Source organism: Eptesicus fuscus, chromosome 18 (genome assembly GCF_027574615.1).
Source record: "Eptesicus fuscus isolate TK198812 chromosome 18, DD_ASM_mEF_20220401, whole genome shotgun sequence".
In the NCBI taxonomy this organism is placed as follows: Eukaryota; Metazoa; Chordata; class Mammalia; order Chiroptera; family Vespertilionidae; genus Eptesicus; species Eptesicus fuscus.
Genome location: NC_072490.1, coordinates 33,650,394 through 33,671,500, shown reverse-complemented (window position 1 = coordinate 33,671,500; position 21,107 = coordinate 33,650,394). Strand labels below are relative to the sequence as shown.

Sequence of the window (21,107 nt, the reverse complement as noted above, 5' to 3'; positions counted from 1 at the left end):
GGAGCAATCGGGGTGCGGCTGGGGCCACTTCCGCTGGAGAGCTGATCGCCGGGAAGGATGCTGCTTGGATGGCAGCCCACCTCCTTCCCCGGGATTCTGGGTTTGGGGCTTGCTGGCTCTGAGTCTCGGATTCTCAGCGTCCCCACTTAGAAGGTTCTGAGCTGGGACGTCTGCAACCCAGGAAGCATCAGCCCTTGGATATGGAAAGTTGGCGATTGTTTCATTTTGGCGTCTCTGATCCAAAGCTTCTGAGATTTGAGGCTGGGGTCCTGGACCCGCTGGGCAGCTCAGTGTCTGGCGTTGGGCTCTCAGCCCCTCCTGCTTCTTTTGTAGGACATGTGGCCACTAACCCATCTGCACAGGCCCCTCGGAGCCCAGGCTCCGCCCTGTGGAGGGAGTCATTTTGGGATAAAACTGGGGTTCCATTCAGGAAGGTGGGAAGCCATGGAAACATGACACGTAAGCTGGTGCAACTACTCCCCAGTGTCCAATGCAGGGGAGGAGGAGGAGGGAGCAGCACAGAGACCGAGAGACAGACGGACAGACAGGAGAGAGAGGGGCTGGAGCGGTGGCCATTCTCTCTCACACTCAATGGTGACAGTGCCCAAAGTGGTCATTCAAGGAAGTTTCTTCCCACTTGAAACCTGGAAGCACCAGCATCTCTTAAAATTGCTTTCCTCATTTCCACAGACCAGAAACCCTTTGGATTTTGAGAAGGGCCCAGGGCCTCCACCTGGTGGTCTGGGTGTGGCCCCTGGGATGGAGGTGGGCAGGCAGGATGCAGCCAGGTCTGGGGCTTTGCTTTGTCCCCACCCAGCTCTTGATGGGGGGTCTCAAAAAAATGGGGCACCCACTCTCACCTGCACCCTCCTTCACCTCTGTCCCCCCTTGGCCCGAAAAACGTTCTTCCACTCAAGGGACCAGATCAGGAGTCAAAAGGCCTGTCCCTCCCCCCGACCCCAGCCCCCAACTGCTCTGTTGCTGTGTGACCCCCCCTGTGAGACTGATGCCCCCCTCTGGACAATCAAGGGGTGGACAGTCTCTGAGCAGGTTCAGGCCTCCCTGTCCACTGTGGCCCCCTCAGCACCCTGCCCCCACTCTCCCCTAAGGGCCTGCCTCCCTGCAGAGCCCTTTATGCCCTGGCTGGACTGCCCAGTGCCTCTGCTATGTTGGATGTCGGTGTGAACACCCACCCCCGAGTGAAAGGCACTGCCCACCCATTACAGGGGCACCAAGCAAAAGCCAAGAACCCTCCGCTTGGGGTGAGGGTACAGCAGAGACATGGCCACTTGCAGCCTCACCTGTGTGACTTCAGGAAAGTGGCTCAGCCTCTCTGGGCCTCTGTCATTGGACAGAGTCGGACAGAACACACTCCCAGGGCCTTTGACTTGGGATCGCTGCACTGGACTGCAGGCGAGGGAGGATGCACCCTAACCCTGACCAATGCTCCCCTTCCTCCTGGGGCTGGGGCCTCTGCCATCCCCCTCCCCCACCCACGTATGCAACGAGACCTGAGGCTCGGCGGGTGGGCTCCTCGCTGTGGCCGGCCTTCTCATATGCAATATTTCCTCTGGCTTCTCATGGGGATGTTCATCCCAGACTTGACGTTTCCTGACACCCGTCCCGGTGAGCGTCCTGCCTGCCTATGCATTTTGGGTACAGTCCTTGCACCATGCCCCTTCCACCCCTAAAAGCTGTATTTTTCTCTGGCTGAGATGAGAGCATATTCCTTGTAAAGTATTTTTCTACATGGGGTTTCTTAGGGCTCTCGGGGAGCACTACAAGCCAAGGGGCTGCACCGCAAAGGCCATTTGGGGTGATTGCACCCCGTGTCAATCTGTCTGTCCCACCAGGGGCTGCAGTGACTTGGGAGTTGGGGGTGGGGTGCTGTTGGGATGATTTGCATTTTTTTAAATAAAATAATGTAAGTGCACCTGGAGTGGGTGTCTACTTTTTTTTTTTAATCATAGGCTGGCAGTCAGCTTCTGTTTGGATCTTGTGACATCTCACCTGCTTTTGATTAACTCATTATCATCCATTCAAAACATCTTCGTGTACTATGCATCGTTCTAGCCCCCGGGGGGAAAACAAGCACGAGAGAGATGAGGTCCTGTCTGCATAGAACTTATATTCTAGCAAAAGACAGACAACTGACAAGTGAAAATATGGTAATATTTTTCAGGAATAAAAAGCAATGAAAACAAAACAGTAAGGGGGATAGTGACTGGGGTGGGGGGCCTCCAGCTCGGGGGATCAGGAAGGGCTTTGATGAAGAGGTGACTTTGTGCCAAGGCCTGAAGGACCTGAGTCAGCCCTGTGGAAACTTGGAGGAAGCATGTCCCAGGCAGCGGGCACAGCAGGTGCCAGGCCCTGAGTTGGGAATGAGCTGGATGGTTCTAAGGAAGAGAAAGGAGACACGGAGGGACTGGGGTTAGAGACCAGACTGGAGGTCGAGGAGCCCCATCATGAAGGGACCATGAGGAGGGACTATGGATTTTATTTTCTTTGCAGGAGCAAGCCACTGAGGCAAGTGATGGACGGGTCTGTTGCCTGGGTGGGGGAGGGGCCCAGAGGGTGGGCAGCCTGGGCCCCACGGGAGGAGCCACAGCTCTGTGTGGACAGAGGAGGAGCTTCTTCCATCAGCTATGCCAGATGGAGCTCCTCCCCTCAGGGGGGATATAGCAGGGGCTGGACCACACTGGCTGGGCTAGGAAAACGGGGCCGGCCGCCGTGCTGCACAGGGCTCTGCTGGTCTTCCGGAGAGGGAGCGCCAGCCCCCGAGCCTGGCTGTGTTCTGAGAGCTTTGCAAGAATCCCCTGGATCTTCCCAACAGTTGTCAGAGGTGGCTCTATTACCACGTCAACATCACAGGTGAGGAAATGCACAGAGAGGTTAACTAACTTGCCCAAGGTCACACAGGTAAGAAGGAATGGAGTCAGGATTTGCACACAAGACATAGAGCCAAAACTCTCCGGGAGGGAGGGAGGGAGGGAAGGAGGGAGGTGGACAGGGGCCAACAGAAAGGCAGATGGCCAGAAAAGAAAAATTGGGGAGAGGGATATTTTATTCTGACATTGTCTGTAAATAATGAAATGCTGAGGTTCCTTTGGTCTGGGAAGTTGGGGAAAGGGCCCAGCAGGCTCCCTGACCTTCCCGCTCACAAGGGGTGATGCGGCCAGTGGGCTGGAAGGCTGCCTCAAACAGCGACCCACCTGGCCTGTTCCCCACCTACAATGGTGTTGGGCTTATGATCCCTAAGGCCGAGGACCTTTTGGGGTCCCAGTGGCCTCCCCTTTGAGGTCCCAGGGTCCCTATGTGCATACCTCCAGGACTTGCCACTTACCCACCTTCCAGCAACCCCAGCCCCTCTTGCACTGGCAATCACAGCCCTGATGGGGTGGCATGGGTCAGGCTTTAGTGACCGCACCGGTGGGAGGCTGAGTGGGCAGGGAGGGCACCAACCTCAAGTTAGTGGCCCCCTCCCGACACCCCATGGCTGGGCTTACAGCAGGATAACCCCCGGCCAGGAAAGAAGGAAATGGAGCCAGCGCAGGTGAGGGCCCGATACATTATGAGCATCACCTCTAATCACCCCTAAACCCTTACAGGGGGTGGTGGTTTATCCCAGATGGGAACACTGAGGCTCAGGAGACAGTGGGAGATCTCCCAGCTGCACGGGGCTATGTGTGTAGCAGGTGAGCTTCACTCAGCAAGACCGGCAGACCCAGCCAGAGCCAGCCCAGCGGACCTGGGTGCGAATGACTCTTGCAGCACAGCCTTGCCGTGTGCCCTTGAGCAAACCACGTCCCTCTGGAAGCCTCTACCTCAGTGTCCCCAACCTTGAACACCTCCGAAGAGCACCCTGGGTGGGCCTGCGAGCCCCTCGGGAACGGTGGAGCACTGGCCAAATGGAAGAAAGAACAGCCTCGTCAAACTAGAACCCCACGTGGTGGATTTAAAAAGGAAATGTTTATTTTCATGTTATAAGGTGATTACAAACTCCTCTAAAAAAAAAAGCAAAGATGGATTTAAAATATCGATATACATATGTATCTAGAAAGCAAAAGAGGAAAGGAAACACCCTGCAAAATACAGGGATTCATATCATAAAACATTTATACACAAAAGCTTGTATATCGCAAGACTGAATTACACACCAAGGGTCTTATTCAAATACAAATGATCCTCCTCAGAGGAGTCTCTTGTTGGTGGATTTTTTTTTTCTTTACAAAAGTTTAAAATATCTTTAAAATATTTTGATGTTAAAAAAAAAAAAGTTCTGATGAGCCAGACGTATTTCTGGAAGGAGGCAAAACCCGCGTCCCCAGCTTTCTCTTGTGCTAAATACAGAGTCACAGTTGGTAAGGATTTGAAAATTAATTGGGTAAAAAAAAATGGAGCTAACACCTCAGTGTGAAGCCAAATGTATCACAAGCTGCTTCATCCTTCGGGACCTTGTCAGAACACGTCTGTAGTGACACCCACAAGAGAACAATGAGGCGGCTTCCTATTCCAGCAGGATGCATTCCGAGAGGGAGGGGCCCGCATTCCTCTCCAGTGGAGATCGGGGTTTTGTTTCGCGGCTTTGTGCTTGTTGCATTTTTGCACAGTGGTATTTACAGCATCCGTGTGGAAGGCCCAGCTTGGAGTGGCCCGGCGGGGGGTCTGAGGTCTGGCTGGGCCCTTTAGCTGCCCAGAGGGGCTTTCTCTCGGTCCTTCCCTGGCCTGTCCACGTGGTGGGGGCAGGAGGCACCTCCGCCTTCAGCGCTGGCTGCCCAGAGCACGTCCCCATCCAGGGGGCAGTGTGAGATGTTGGCTGGGCCACGGGCCACTGTGAGGTGGGGCCTGGTGACAGGAGAATGCCCTGTGCGAGGCCGAGGGGGGGCCTGCCTTCCCCCTGATGCTTCACCACCGTCTCCGGGGCCGTGCTGGGACCGGAGGCACCGAGAGGGAAGTACGTTCCACCGGAAATCAGAATCCAAGGCCACGTCCTGCTGCCTGGGAGTGGCCTCCTCTGAGTCCTGCCTGAGGGTCCTGCCTCTGCCACGGACTGGCTGCTGTGGGCCTCCGTTTCCCCATGTGCAACAGGGATGTGGGTGCCCCGCTCACAGAGGGCCCCTGGGTGCAGGGCCAGGGCGACCGGGTGCACGGGCTGCCTCTCCCGCCCGAGGCCCGAGTCACAGCGTGGGGGCCGGTTGGCCCAAGATGGTCAGTGGGTAGAGGTGCTGCTCACCTCGTCTCCCAACACCGGAAGGAGCGATTCCTTTTTCCTAACGGCTCGATCGTCCTTGGTCTTCAGGGAGAACACCGAGGAGCTGCACTTGCCACTCGCCACACACTCCTCAGAGGACCTGCAGCCGGAACTGACTGCGCACGGCCCGTCCCTCCCCGTCCAGGCCTCCATTTCCCCATTTTACAAGAGCGCTGATTGCCCCCCTCGCCCCCCGCCTCTCCATCACTGACTGTGCGGCCCCCCTGCGGGGCTAACATGGCCCAGGCCTCGGGTGATGAGGCATCTCCCCGGCGAGCTTATCCTGGGCCCTGACCCATTTCCGCATCCTAAACGCTCTCTAAACACCTCCCTCGCATCCCTTCCAGGTCCTGCGGGCAGCAGGACGTCTGACCCATCCGGGCAGAGTGGGCGCCGCACTGCCCCCTTCTCCAGAGACAGGCGGACAGAGGCGTGTGTGCCAATGACAGTTTCCTTTATGTGGAGACACAGAAAAGTCGCGCGTCGTTCCACATTGTACTCATAGAGCCAAGTTCTGCGGATACACCAGAGCTAGGGGAGCAGACACGAGGGTGGCGACTGGAGACAGGTGCCCGGGGAGGTGTCTGAGGCGTGGGCTTGGGGGACGCGGCTGACCTTCCAACCAGCTGGGACCTGGGACTTGGTCTGCATGTGTCTTTGGTCTAGAATTTGGTCTGGGAATCTGACAAGGAGAGGCCTTCCTCAGGCCCTTTCCAGAATGTTGCAGTGGGCCTGCCGCCCTGTGCCTTTCTCGGGGGTCTGAGCCCCAGAGGGGAGATGTGTGTAGCCTGAAATCACCACAGATGCCCAGGGAGCCACCGCGTGCCAAGCCCCGCTCGCTCCACAATCACCTGTCCCCAGTCGCTGACAGTGGTTAGTTTACTAAAGTTCCATAAGACAGGAAAACAGGTCACATTGCTACTCGGTAAGATGGGGGGGGGGGGGGGGACAATAAAATCCAATCAGACACAGCGGCAACCATAAATACATAGAAAAACAGGAACGGTCTGGAATAGGTGTTGTTTGGCAGAGTAGATGCTTTGGAAACAGTGAAATGTGAAAGTTTACCAAGACAAGAGGTTCAGAATGGCCTCTGCCCCTTGGGAGGGGGACAGCGGGTTTGGGGAGGGGGGTTCCAGGATTCAGAGAGCCCCTGCTCTGAATCTCCACCCTCCACACCCACCCCCCCCCCCCCCGGCTAGGCAGTCAGTGCCGTTTGTGACGTTTCGGTTTGGTTTAGACTGAACGTGGAAGTGACTTTAAAAATGGCACAGTTTAGGTCCAAATGGGGGCCAGGGTGGAGGTGGGTCCACACTCGGGATGTTCAAGGGTGAGTACCTTCCCAGCTGGTTCAGAGAGGACGCCATTCTTGGTGGAGCCAGTTCTGGGGTGCCAGCCCCCCGAAGAACCCCAGCTTCCTAGAAAATGCCCCTCACGGCCCCCTCTCGGTCCCCGCGTGGTGCCCATCTGACACCAGGAACTGCAGGGGTGGTGGAGTGTAGAGGTGATGACCGCCCAGCGTCGCACTTGTGACTGAACTGGGAGGAAGAGTCTTGGGGGCACCTGACTGGCTTCAAATGTTCGCTAACGGCCCACGGACGCTCCCGGTGCTCCCCGGGAGGCGCCCGCCCGGCCCTGGGCTGGGATCTCAGCAAGCGGTGCCAGGAGTCCCTCCCGGCCTCTGGGTGACGAGGGTGGAGAGATGAGGGGGAAGCACCCTCCCCAACACCGGGCCGCCTGAACCCGGGCCACATCCTTTGGTCCCCTCGCCCCTCACCAAACACACTGACCTCAGAATAGAAGGTGGGAGTTTGATTCTTGCCATCAGGCCTCACCTGTCAGCTTTAGGCCAGCGCCTTTATTTGAGGGGCTGGTTCAGTATTTTGGCATCTCTCTTCCTGGCTACTGCGCGTGTTCTGAGCCGGCTCCTCACAGCCCTCCTTTCTCAGGCCCCTGGGGGCCTGGCCAGCGGGTCGGGCCCTCTCCCTCTTCCACTTGAACCAGGTCTGGGAGGTACTACACCTTTAAAACGGGTTGGCTGTCCCAGGAAAATTCCACCCTGCCTTGTTTTGTTTTTTCTTTTGGGGGGGGGGGGGGGGCAGAACTTTCTGCCAGCTACACAAGCACCAAAGAATTGCTTTTGAAAATGAGATCTATTGCTGGCAAGATCAATTCAAGTGGTAAAAGTGTATGACAATCTCTAAGTGTACATATATAATTATATGTAAAAAAAAAAAAAAATACAAAGAAAAATTTACCAGTTCCCATAAAATACATCTAATTCAGTAAGAAAGCTCTGCCTTGCCCCGGACTTCTGCCCATGGGTTGTGTGTGTGTGTTTTTTTTTTGTTGTTTTCTTTTTGTACAAAATATCCCCAAATCAACACAAAATACACATACGCACGACACCACACACACACACACACACACACACACACACACACACACAGTAATATTTTCTGTGACAATTAAAAAAAAAAATCCTAGTGCAAATATAAAGCTCTGTAAACCTGGTCCTATGAGAATCTAATGTTAGTAAACAGCAGGAAAGCAGCCGTCGGCCCGAGAGAGCTCACATCATGGTCTCCACGATGATGTGGGTGGGTTTCAGGAGAGTGCCGTTCATGGTCGAGTGGGAGCTGTAGAGAGCGGCCCCGTCTCGATCCACGGCCCAGCGGTTGGCCTCCCTCGGGGTCAGCAGGTACTTGAGTCTCTGGAGAAGGAAGAGGACAGGCGTGGGCAGGGGGTCAGGCAGTCTGGTTCCCTTCCACCCGGCCCTCTACCGCAGCCGGGTCCCGCTAACTACTATCCTCTCTGCACCTCCCGTTGCATCCACCGGCAAACAAAGACCTTGAACTGAGGTTCTCCTGAGGTCCCTTCATCCTCCCAGTTGGCAAATCTGTGAGGCAAGGAGCCCTCCCCCAAGGTCCCCAAGAGAACCAATGGCAGAACGGGGACCCGGACTCGGGACTCCTGCCTCCCAGCCCGCTCCATCTGTCAAGTGTCCACTCAGAAACCTAAGTGGAGAGCAGCTGTGAACAAGACGCTCTCTGTCTGGGCATTCCGTTTACAAGGCTCCAACGCTGCTGACGAAAAGCCACGGTAACCACTGGCCGAGCTGAGCGCACGCCGCCAGCTGTGGCTTTCCATCACCTTCTCCAGTTCACTCCTGGGCCCGCCCCAGGGGCTTCCCTCACCTGGGTTGCCTGCCTGGTCCCTGAGGACTGGCTGGAGGCCACAGGTAAAGGGCGAGGGGTGGGATGCAGGAGGCAACCAATCGATGTTTCTTTCTCTCTCTCTAAAAAAAATTTAATAAATAAAATTTGACAAGGGACACGAATTAGTGACCTGTTGGGTGTCTTTGTGCCCCACCCCCCCATGGTTGAAATATGTAATCGCTCTGAATACTGACCAATCAGAACAGACATCCAAGCCCCTCTGCTATGCTTCCAATTAACCCTTCAGTTTCAGGATGGTAGGGACATTCTGGGAATTCCCAGGGAGGGGCTGGGGTGGATGTAGTGTATAGTGTATATATATATATATATATATATACCCAGAGGGCTCGGGGCAGTAGCTATTGCCTGTATGTCCCCGGGCTCAGTATTTCAACATTTTAACAAATAAAAGGGCCAGCCTGGCTGCATATGGGGTCTTTCCCTGTGTCCTCTGAGGAAATACAATGAGCTGAAGCTGCAGGCACGCCCCAGGCCGGGCTCCGTGCTTTCCTCCCTGGCACGGCCCTGCTTGCTTCCTCTGTCTGGGGAAGGCTGGTCCCTTTCTGCCAGGCCTCTCTCCCCCCAACAACCTCCAGGCCATTCCCCTGCCCACAAGGAAACCCACCCAGTCCACGGGGAGCCAGGGCCCCAGGACATCCTGGCTCCAGATTTTTAAGAGAATAACAATAAAAACAGCCCAGAACAAAACAGTGCACTCTTGGAGCCCACCCAAGCCCAAAGGTTAAGGGAGATTCTAAGAAAAGGATTTCTTGGAAAGTGCCCTGGAATCTACAGTACTGTCTGAGGAATTTCTGGGAGGAGGTGGGAGGCCGGGAGGGGCGGGGCGGGAGGAGACTGGCAGGCACAGAGGCCTGAGAGCTGCAGGTTCGGCCGGAGACAGGAGACAGAGGTGGCCTCTGAGGTCGGGCAGCAGACAGGTGGGTGGCTTCTGGGACCAGGGTGGGCTGGGCTCCTCTGCAGTTTGACTGCAGGGCTTCCTCCCCGGCTCCTGCCTCCCGTCTCAGGGCTTCAGAAATGCAGCCCCCACGGCTCCCAAGATAAAGCCAAAGCTCTGAGCTTGGCGTCCAAAGGTGCTGCCACCTCTCGAGCCTCGTCACCCACCCCCCAGAGCGTGCCGCTGCCGCCCAAGGGCTGTCGCCTCCTGGCACCGCGTCTCAAATTCTCTGTGTGGCAAATGCCCCCTCCTGCTCCAGCCCTGCCCTGCATGTCCCCACAGAGCTCCTCCCATGTGAACTGTACTTTGTTCCAGCCCCGCCCCCACCCCTCCCCAATGCACCCTTCTGCCCACAATCTCCACCACTCCATGGGGCAGGTAGGGGTGCAGGACTCAGGGAAAAGGACGTGTCCAAGGTCACACAGCAAAGTAACAGCAGGCTGGCCTTCAGCCTCCCCCGCCCCCATGCAGCCCGGCCCCGGCCCCGAGTGCTCACCACGAGGAACGGCCCTTCCGTCTGGCAGAGGCGGATGACCATGACCAAGGGGACGCACACCATGGAGGACAGGGCCAGGCTCCAGCCCAGCCCGATGGCCCAGGTCGGGTACACGTACACTTTGTTGTAGGTCAGGGGTATGTACTTGACGAGAGAGAAAATGAAACATCCCTGTGGAGAGATGGGGGCAGTCAGGGGAGTCCCGGCCATCGGGAGGTGGGTGGCTTCTGGGACCAAGGCAGGTCCCACCCCGGGGGCCTCACATCCTCCTCCAGTCTGCAGCCTAAGCCCCCCTCCGTCCCCCCGTGCAAACCGGACCACGTCACACCTCACTGCCCTGGGCACCTCAAAACCCTCTGCGGCTCCCCTGTGCCTTCAGGATGCAGTCCTCGCTCCCCAGCCTGGTAGGAGCCACCAGGAGCTGCACCCCTTCCCTCTCACCTGCCCCCACCTCTGCCTCCACGTCTACAGTCCAGCCGCCCTGGACCCCTTCGAGCTCCTCAGCCTCAGGCCCCGAGGCTAGGCTGTTTCCTCTGACTGGACCTCTTTTCCCCTCACCTCCTCCTCCTGCTCCTGATTTAGCTCCCATGGTCCTGTCTCACTTGCCCAGGCCCTGCCCAGTCCCAGCCAGGCACCCAACTTTCCCTTCCCAGAGAGCACGTGGTTGCAATCACTTCGTCGGCGCACGCCGCGCTCACCCAGCCTGAGTCAGTGAGGGCGGGAGGTATGTGTGTTGTTCGCCAGTTTCTCTAGCACTTGGTGAAGTCCCAGGCGCGCACAGCAGGTGCACAATAAATGACAGCTGCTGGGTGAGAGTCTTTCCGCCCCTCCCCGCCCATCTCCATCTCTGAGACCCAGACCCAGACCCAGACCCAGAGCCCAGGACAAAGTGTGGAGCTGGGCCTTGCCCACCTGGGTGCCCACAGCCCAGCTTTCAGCCCAACAAATTGACCGGTGGCCTCAGGGTCCATGAACCGTGGGATGGATAAGGTGGGGTCATGGGGCCCGGGGCTGGTTCGCAGCCTCCTTGTTCTTGGGAGCGCCCAGAGCATCTCTCTGCTGGGAAGTCCCTCTCCAGGAACAAGCCCCACCCTGCCACAGGAACACCCCATCCCAATGTCTGTGCCCTCTCCCTTGGACGTCCGACGGCTCCTTAACTTAACCAGTAGCCGGAAGCGGGCTCCCGAGCCCTGGAAGGGTTTGGGGAAAGGTGACGCGCTCTATGGCGGATCTCTGAATTCCTCGACGCGCCCCGATAGGTCTTCCTCTCTGAGAACCCTTTGCCTTTGCATGGGCTGGTTCCTTTGCCAGGAACGCCCTTCCCGTTTTCTCTTCCTGACCAGCTCCTACTCATCCTTCAAAACTCATCTCAAGATAACCTTCCGGAGCAGCCTGCCCCACCTCCTTCCGGGTGGGGCTGTGCTAGGCTTGTTCCAGGACAGCGCTGGGCGGCCATGAATGCAAAACCGTTCAGCAGGTGAGAAAAGGCTACCCCCCCACAGGCAGGCAAGAGGAAACTCACAACACAGAGAACTGGAGTGACCACGGCCCAGCTGTACTTCATCCATGGCCCAGGCCGGTAGCCGATCATGTCCTCAATGCCGTCATACAAGTTATCACTGCCTGCAAGACACAGGCAGACAGATGGTGACATGGTGCCCAATGCCAGGACAGCACCCACCCCGGGAGCAGCAGAGCCAGGGCTCAGTGCCATGAAGGCTCTCTGGGGCCTGACCCTGGTCCTTGCATCTTACAGCCCATAGACCCATGGACAGCCGGTGTTTATCTGAAATTACTTCAAAAGTAACTGGGCATCCTGTATTTTTGGGGCACCGTAGGCATATCCCACTCCAAACCCGATTTGACCAATCCAGGGTCTCAAGGAGGTCTAGTGGACCATCCCGGGCCCCCAGAGTTATCACACAGAGACCCCTGCACAGCCAAGTCACGTGTTTGCCACAACACGCAGTCACACCTTGCACCTCCAGCACAGGGAGCAGCTGTAGTGTGGCTACAACAACAGTACGTGAGTGGGAAGGGGCTGCTTTCGGATGGGAAGTCCAGGGCAGGAAAGGCTTCATGTTCAACTCAGAATGGATTCCCCCTTAGAATTCTGTTTCTGGAGCTTCTAAACGGTGAGGCCCAAAGGAGAGACTTGAGAGAGGACACGCAGGAACCGGCACTCACCATAAATCCAGGCAACAACAAAACATTCAAAGAATGCAACCCACAAGAGGCATACACCGCTAGCTGCATAGTAGTCAAAGAGTTGAAACACATACATGCCACCCTGTGAAGAAAAAAACAGAGAAGTTTGATTTGGTATCTAATTCCCTTAATATATAAAGAGCTCTGGCATATCAATAAGAAAATGTAAAAGAAAACATAATACCCAAAGGGAAAATTGGCAAAGACTATATGATAACAGAGTACCTGTGTATAAAGATACGCCCAATTCATGTTTGAAAAATTTAATCACACACACACACACACACACACACACACACACACACACACACACGGAAAAAATACAGCAAAGCAACGTCTTCCTTAGCAAAAAAAATGATGAGTTCCCTGAAGCCTGCTCCAAAGGGAGGTACTTAAAACCAGCCATGGCCAACAGGAGACTTGAGGAACATCCTGCTGCTCACTGTATGGACTTGTGATCTACCTTTTTTTGGGGGGAGGTTTCTTACAGATACTTCTAGAAAAATGCATTTAGTTTTGCTTCCGGTAAGGAAAAGTGGTGATGGGAAACCCTGAATTGAGTTTGGGGGCCAATGCAACCCTTTGCAGGAGAATATGGGGAGCGGGGTGGGGAGAGGTACTGGAGAGAGCATGCCCCGGGCCTATGCTAAGCTCACAGGCCTACGTTATTCAGTAGGAGAATCTTTTCTTCTCTGGCCCACCTCTTGCTAGACGTGCTGATCCACTGCTGCCTCAGACACTCCTTTCCTCTCTTGCTTCTTTGTCCCACTTTAAACGGATCCTCTCTGGCCCCTGCCCACTCTCTGCACAGCGCACCCTCCGGCCTCGGTCAGCACCGCCTACAGTATTTACCCCCGAGAGCCACCTGCCCCAGGCCTGAGAAGGGTGCTGCACAGTCAGGGTGAGCAGAGCTGTTGTTAACAGGGATTTTAGCTGAGCCTCCCCGCCCCCAGGCCTTCCAGGACGAGGAAGACAGAGAGCAGCAGTGTGGCCAAGCTAACAGGAGAAAGGGGAGAAACTGAGTCAACTGCTGGATTCCCCACAGTGTAGGCCCCTGGCAGGGCAGGACCCCTGAATTGGGTGGGGCTGGATTCCCCATCCTGGTCCTCTCATCCAGCTGTTGGGGGGACCAGGGAGATGGTATGGCCTCAAACTGCTCTGAGTTCTCGGGGCACCAAGAGCCCTATAAGGGGAGGCCCTTCGGGCCAAGTGAGAGAGCCACCTACCTCCGTCACCATGGTCAGCCCCAGCAGGTAGCTGATGCTACATATCAAGGCGATGAAGATTTCCCGACGGAAACCCTTCCTTAGGAAGGATGGGTAAAGATCAACCAAGGATGTGATCTGTCCTTCAACTTCAACAAACTGCGGGGGGGAAAGAGAGAGGTTGAGCGGCAGATGCCCAGCACCTCCCTCTGCTGAGAGAGAGGGGGCGCGGCACCCAGTCAGCCTGTGGGGTCAAGTCCAAGCGTGGGAACCGGCCTTTGGGCGCGGCCTGCCCGTCAGGCCACGGTGGCCCATGCACAGTCCTCCCCGCGTTCCACAGCTCGCATCTCTGCTGAGCTCGTCCTGCCACCAGCACGGCTGGCCCTCAGCAGTCAAGCCTCAGCTCAGGAGTGACCGCTCCTTGGAAGCCAATGCTGACTCCGCCCTGGCACGTGTGTTGGCGTGTGTGTCAACAAGACGACCTCCTCACACTTCGGTCTTGGTCCTCTCTGAAGCCAGGGGTAGTGCCCCCTCATTTCCAGGCCTCGAGTGCCCAGCTGGGCCAGGCACCTGGGACTGCTCAAACGGGTGGGTAACGCGGGGCGAGTCTGGGCCTCAGTTTCCCCATCAGATTCACGTGGTGGCTTTTAACTCTCTGGGGAACGTAAGCCCACAAGAGAATTTTGCACGTGTGTGTGCCCACGTGTGTGAGCTCAATGCAGCCACGACTCCAGGGCTAATGGACTCTGGGACCCCATCCCTGGGATCCCAAACGTGCGGTAATGTTCTAGACGGAGTCTCAACCTTTCTAAAGCTTCCCATCTCTGCACCTAATCATTTACCTTGGAGACCCATAGCATTCCATGGAGAGCCGCCTCGTTTTTTAAACGGCAGCTTAAAACTCCATCCTGTGGACACGTGCCGTCAGAGACCTAACCAGTGCCAACAGGTGGCTGCCAGCCTCTGCAGCTACTGACCTGGGCAAGGACTCTTCCCTCCATCTCTCTTGAGGCTCGTGTGCACAAGTACCACTTCAGGATTAAAGGGCCCCTGGCCTCATTTTACATTGGATGGCCATAGACAAACTGCCCTGCCCACTGACACATCCTCTGAGTCCTTTAAGGTCTGTTCCTTCTCTGGGAGAGGCTGCTGGGAAGGCATGTTCCCTCAGCATTCCTACGAGCCGGCTCCAACCACGTACTCCCCTGGGACGCACGGCAGGAGGAGCAGGGAATACCAACGAGGAACAGGTCCCTTTCCTGTGCTGAAGGGGCAGGAGAAATAAGTGACTCTTTGTTGCCAGGGACTCAGGGAAAAGAGGACCAAGAGGCTCTTGAAAGGAGCCCAAATACAAGGCGCTGATGGTTCGACCTCTCATTGATGTGCCCGCTGAAGGCGTTTTGAACCCAAATTACTACTGAATAACAGCAAACCTGCAGCTCCAAGGTTAGCCTCCGCAGGAGTTTAAGAACAAAGGTTCGTTCTTTTCTTGAGATGGGAAATTACAGACGGGGAGATCATGTGAGCCGGGGCCACGACTTGCACAAGCCCCTCTTTTCCAGGTGGCCTGCGTTGCCGGAGAACACCGTCCCCTCACTCCCTCCCCACCAGCCCCTTCAGACCTGCCTCACTTAATCGCTACGTGACCCTGGCTTCTCCAAGCCTCAGTTTCTCCCTCTGTCAAATGGGAGGGCCTTGCCTGCTCAGCAGGGCTGCTGAGGCAGATGTGAACTCATGAGCGTGAACTGACAATGGGGTGATTCACTGGTTTTAACACTTATCAGGGGCTGAGAGGGGGGACTCCTGGGACAGGGGCTCCGGCCCTCGTCTTGTGATGTTTGTTCACATACTGTGTCCCCTCGGGCAGGCCAGGCACCCACAGGCTCCTGCCTCCACGTGGGCGATGGACCTACTCCCTCTCACCAAGACCGCTCAGCGGTAAGATGGCTCCTAAGCCGGAGAGTGGCCCCCAAACGCTAGAGAGCGTGTCCTGGAGTGAGCCAGCGTCACGCTCCTCCATCAGCGAGAGGCCTCCCTATGGGGGCCTGTGGTCTCTGCGCTCCCAGAGGTGGCAGCTACCTGGGGAGACCTCAAAGGGAAGGCAAGAGGGACAAACTAGCAGGTCTGGGAACAGGCAGCCCAGGGTCAAGTCATGGCTCCACCCATTAGCCAGCTGAGTGTGGCTTCAGGCGGGGGGGCGGGGGGGCCCCTCATCTCTCCATGCCTCAGTTCTCCTGGATTCGGACATTGTGCAAATTAAGGAGCTAACACAGGAACAAAAAGCCAGACTGGGGAGAGTGGGACTGGGAAGTGAGTGGTTAATGGAAACAGAGGTTCAGTCGGGGAGACAGGAAATTCTGGAGATGGATAACGGTGAGGGTTGCACAACCATGTGAATGGACCGAACGCCACTGAACTGCACACTTCAACATGGTGAAGATGAGCAATGTTATGTCCTGTGTATGTTACCACACACACAGGCACACAGAAAGCCTGGCATGGAGCCTGGGCCGTGTGAGCACCTCACAGGGCAGGGCTCTGACCCTGTCAGTGCTGGTGGTGTGTGAGGTGGTCAGCGGCACTGGCAAAACCTTCCCACGTCCCCAGGTTCACAGCGTGCATAGGGGAAAGGAGGGATGCCAACCTAAGCCACCGGACGGGAGACACCAGGCCTCACCCAGCTCCCCGGGCCCAAGCCCGCCACGGCCCTTGCTGGTACAGCAGGCGGGTCAGGTAAGGGCTCTGAGCAGAGCTCCACGCTGTGAAGTGGGAAGAGAACCATTCCCTCCGAGGCTGGCTTCGAGCGCTCACTGAGGTTCCCTTAGTGCTGCGGCCACGGTGGGGCTCAGAGGTGCCCCACCTGCCTCCCCGGAGAAAATCTGAGGAATAAAACCACCTCCGCTTGCTCAGGAAGCAGTTTCCGTAGCCCGAGAGGCCTATTTTGGGCCCATGGCGATGTCAGGCTTCATCATTTATTAACCTCTCTCTATTTTTGTTTTTTTGCTTTCACTCAGAGGTCTGGAAAAAGTTATAAAAGCCATTTGCTTGGGGCCTCCGAAGGCCAAACTCATTAACTAGGAATGATTAATGGAGCCCTCCTGCTGTTTACACAGCTCAAGCCCATCAACAACTGTGGGAGCATTTTGTTTTCAATCCCCCAAATGCTTTCATTCTGTCTTTTCTGCTAATCCTGCTCCCTTTTCTGCCAAATCCTTGGCTCTGTTCTTGACCTTGCTGGTGGACCGCCTCCTCTGCTCTGCCTGACCTTCTAAGACTTTCCTCTGAGTTTCCGGGGACCCGCCCTGGGCACTGGCTTTGTGGCTGCTGCCCTCCGGGTGGGCGGCAATGCCCTCTCCTGAACTGGCCACGCCCCGCCTCTCACTGGGTCTCGGATGACCCACAGCCTTCATGAGGCAGCCAGACCCCCGAGGCCACACAGGAGGCTGCAAAAGGCCTGCCATCAGTGACTGCCCTCAGGTGCTGGCCCCTGGGTGGCGGACACCACATGCAAGATTCTAGCTCGCCTGGGCACAGGGCCAGCCTGCCCTGCACACAGCTTCCCACTCCCGGAGTCACGCCTGTACTCCTGAGAAGACCCCGGTGAAGACACACGGATCTCCAGGGACAGGTGACCGAGAGCTCATGTTATTCATCCTCCCAGCACCCCTGAGGCTCTGTACGAGGCATTGTCCCTGGTGCTTCAGACCAGGCAGTGGAGATTCAATCACGCCTATTTGCCAGAGGAGGAACGTGAGGCTCCGAGGGGGAGGAAATGTGCCCAACATCACACAGCAGCTTGGGGGGCTTAGAACTGGGTGACTCCCAAGGCAGACGCAGCCCGGTTGGTGCTCACTGCCACCAGGTGGAGGCCTGAGCCCTGAGGGGACGGGCCGTGGGGGTTAGGAAGCGCAGGAGCAGTCTCGGTGGAGTCCTGCCTCCGGAGGGCAGGAGCCAGAACCCACAGAGGACAGGGTGGGTCTGAGGGGGGCTCCGAGCTTGGCTGTTTGGGAAGCACTGGAGGACCAGGGTCTCACTGGGGGGACAAGCTCCCCGACTCCTGTGCTCTAGGGAGCACAGAAGGGAGAAGGGTGTGTGTAGGCCTCCCCGGCCCCACTCAGGACCCGCCATGCTGGCCGGGCAGGGACCCCCTTGTGCTTTAAGCAGAGGCCTTTGTCCCTTCCCTCCATTGCCCTTGTGCCTTGCCTATCCTGGGCCCCGCCCAGCCACTCCACGGGAGCGCAGCATTTCGGTGCCGGCCTTGCCCTTCAGTTCCCACCTATGGCTGTTTAACCACACCCTTGGTTGTCCATTTCCCCTTGCTGAGGTCAAAACCCTGAGCTTTGGGGCAGACGTCCTGCTTCTGCCGCCCTGAGGAACCCTTGCTGGCCGCAGCGGTGGCGGGTCTGATGTGAGGGTGGAGCGGGTGGAACCGCCTCACACGTGGCCAAGGAGGCTTATCCAGAACCAGTCTCCCCCACCGCGCCCCCCCCCCCCTGGGCCAGCCCCTCCACCTGCACATACCTGGCTATCCAGTCCAAGCAAGAGAAGCATAATAAAAAAGAGAATGGACCAAAAAGTGGGCAGCGGCATCATAGTCACAGCTTTCGGGTAGGCAATGAAGGCCAGGCCGGGACCTAGAGGGAAGAGAAGACGGGGAGGGGCAGAGGGGGAGACACATCAGCACCGAGACCCGGGGCACCAGAGCGCACACAAAGACACGTTGGTCTAAGGCGGGTCTCCCAAACCCAAAGGCAGGGAGGAGCCGGGCCTGAGCTCCTGCCTGGGAAAGAGACCGGGCCCGTCTCGCTTTGGGTGGGACGCACGGGCGCACAGGCAGGGCCCCGTTTTAGCATCTGTCTCCTAAGCAGCAGCACCAGTGGCCTCCTCACACACCAGGATCCGGACGGACGGACACTGGTTATTTGGGTGGGGAACGGGACTGAGCCTGGACGCACCCTGCCCGCTTGGAAAAGGATCGCCCCTCCCCCAACCAGAGCAACCATGCCAACATGTGCTGGAAGGAAGCAAGGGGAGAAGTCCTGGTTACCTGACTGCTAACTCCCCGTTTGCAAAGAAAAGGTTTCCACTAAAACACTGCATGAGTGGAAAGAAAAAAGAACAGAGAACCATGCCCAGCAGGGCGAGGGTCTCTCCAGGGGTGCCTCTGTGCACCCACCTGAGCAACGTCAGAGCCAAGGCCCCACGCTGAAGGCAGGAGTGCGGGGGGCAGGCCACTAGGCCTGGGAGAGCCCCGGCCTCTCTTCAAGTCCTCATCCCACCTGCTCCTCCATCTGCTCTTTACATCACCACATGCCTCTCAGGGCCTCAGCTTCCCTGCCTGAGCAGTGAGGGCAGGCTGCCATCAACGGCTCCCAAGGAGCCTTCCCGGGTTCAGACTCCCAGATGCTGACACTGTTCCCCTAACAAAGGGCTTCCGGTTTCTAAAGAGGGGACTGCAACGGAATCTGGTGGCAGGGCCGGGGACAGGAGCCCCATCAGCTCAGGGGGTGCCTTTATGCCTGGACACATTCTGGAGGCATGAGAAAGGTCTCCCGTCTCCAGCCGGCCTGAGAGAAGATGCATGGGGAGGAAATGGGTTGTCACTGAGACCTGTGGGTCCAGGAGACGGGAGAAAAAGTAAAATCCACAACTAAAAAAAAAAAAAAAAAAAAGTCAAGAAAAGAGACGTGAAACAACAAAGAGGAGGGATATTTAAGCAGATACCAGAACCAAAGGAATGGTTTAAGAATGGGGGGGAAAAAAAAACTTTGAAATAACTTGGAGCCAGAAACCACAGCCCACAGCATTAAACACAAATTGGCGGTCAAGGGCGAGCCCTTTTACAATCCAGAGTCCACCCAACTTGAGGAAAACCCAGCCCTGACCGAGCGTCCTCAGGCGGCTAGAAAACTAGCACCTAAGAAATGGTGGACAGGGCGCTGTACTAACCCCAAAGCCCAAGTTGGACCCGGAAACCACACTCCCACCTAGGCTGGGGCCCCGGGCCCCCCAACACGTCAGCTCTGCGTGAGGAGTCCAGTCCAGCCCACTTTGAGACAGATGTAAAATGGGACCCCCCCCCACCCCTCGTCCCCCCCCCCCCCGCCCCCCGGGGTCTGTGAAGGTTCTCAACGCACTCGTTTCTGTATTTCAGTTTTGCCTTTCTCAAGCCAGCCTCTGGGAGCGGGTCCGGGCGCCTGTCTAAAGCGCACGGTGAACTCTAGCGAGAGACGTCCCTGTGAGAGACCGCGGCCCCGAGCGCTCTGCATGCCCCGGTGAGCGGAGAACGCGCCGCTCTGCATTTCATCTGCGCTCCGTTCAGCTAAATAATGGTCTCGTTCAAATGTACTTGGCTCAACAGGGTGCTTGTTGAAAGCTTGTTAGAGAAATAATCGCCCTTGAGGTGTCGGCTGTTCAGACATCACCGTGGGGAATACGCGCAACGCCTTGGAAGTGGACGGGAGGAAGAAACAACTTAGGTCGGCAGCGTCTGCACACACATGAACGTGCCTAGTTGTCCGCAGAGAGCTATCGATACATCTCTCCCACCACCAAGTTCACTCCGCGCTCCTGGCCATTCCCAATCCATCGGAATCAGTTTGCAAGCCATCTGCGAAGGAGGTAAATACCTCCCTTCACCACTCTGTCAGCTCACAGGTGGTGTGGATATTTCTGGATTGTCTCAGGCCTGCCTTTGGGGGCTTCTCAGGGCGGGGAAATGATGGCTGAAGGTCTGATTTGGAACTGGGGTCAGTGGAGAAATGCATCGGCCCGAAGCGTGGACCTGCCACGTTGGCCTGCACGTGTGGGTGTGGGTGTGAGGATGGGGCATGGCAGCATCTTTGCAAGTGAGGAGGAAAGCAGGGCCCAGGGGCTCAGAGAGGTCAGAGGAGCCCAGAGATATTCTTATACAGGAAGGGCCAGAGGTTGTCACATGTGCCGGCGGGGGCCGGGGGGGGGGGGCGGTGCAGAAGGGAGGACACTCTCATATTGGAGGGGCCCTGTCCTGGAGCCCCCAGCTCTAACCCTGACAGACCCAAGGTTCTCAGCTGTTGCTCTCATCTATGCAGCAGACATCTGAATGCACAACGCTGAGGTACCCTTGACCCCCCCGCAACTCTAGTCCTACAGGCAAGGATGACACCTTGGCAGGGACTCCAGCTGTGCCTGCCCCTGGTCTGTGGTGGTCCCTGGTGTCAGAACCTTACATTCTCCTCAGGGCTTGAGGCGCCTCAGCCCAGGGCCCCCGCCAGCCTCCAAGAGGCCCCACAGAGGTCACGAGAAATTAGGAGGTCGAGCGGAGCAGAGGGAGGTATGTAAAATAACAAAACCTTGCAGGCCACGGATGGCCACCTTTCCAGTGAATTGGGCAGGACTGGGCAAGGGCAGAGAAGCCAGAGAGGTGGACTTGAGGATCCTGGGAGCCTAAGCCACTGCAGTTTTAAAGCGGCAGGTCCAGGACTTAGTGCATCATGGCCAGGCCTAGAATTTAGGCACCTGAGATACTGCGGTTCTGAGACTCTAGGATTCTAGCAACTGAAGACCTCAGGATTCTCAGATTCCCAAACTGCCCTGCTGGAGCCCCAGGATCCCAGCTTAAGATCCCAGGCTGTGAAGTCTGTGTTTCTAGGGGACTGTCCTGGGGGTGACAGTGTCCCCACAACACACCCCAATCAGGTCTGTCCTGTCCCAGAGGGCGGCCTGCCACGCCCGGTGTCCCTCCCCACCCCAAGCCTACGGTGGTGCCGGACACAGAGTAGAGACTCAATAAATC

At 56.9% G+C, this 21,107-nt stretch overlaps 1 protein-coding gene across 3 annotated transcripts in view; it reads right to left on the bottom strand.

Moving 5' to 3' along the window:
• Positions 1-7,385: 7,385 nt before the first annotated feature.
• SLC6A6 (solute carrier family 6 member 6) overlaps positions 7,386-21,107 on the bottom strand; it is a 74,658-nt gene continuing 60,936 nt past the window's right edge. For all 3 annotated transcript variants that reach the window (XM_028127968.2, XM_008152429.3, XM_054729824.1), the window contains 6 exons: positions 17,855-17,967; positions 13,355-13,492; positions 12,108-12,210; positions 11,443-11,543; positions 9,921-10,091; positions 7,386-7,964 (listed from right to left, as the gene is read on the bottom strand). In XM_028127968.2, coding sequence (XP_027983769.1) covers positions 7,824-7,964; positions 9,921-10,091; positions 11,443-11,543; positions 12,108-12,210; positions 13,355-13,492; positions 17,855-17,967 — 767 coding nt within the window. In that variant the 3' untranslated portion in view covers positions 7,386-7,823. The remainder of the gene's footprint in view (positions 7,965-9,920; positions 10,092-11,442; positions 11,544-12,107; positions 12,211-13,354; positions 13,493-17,854; positions 17,968-21,107) is intronic.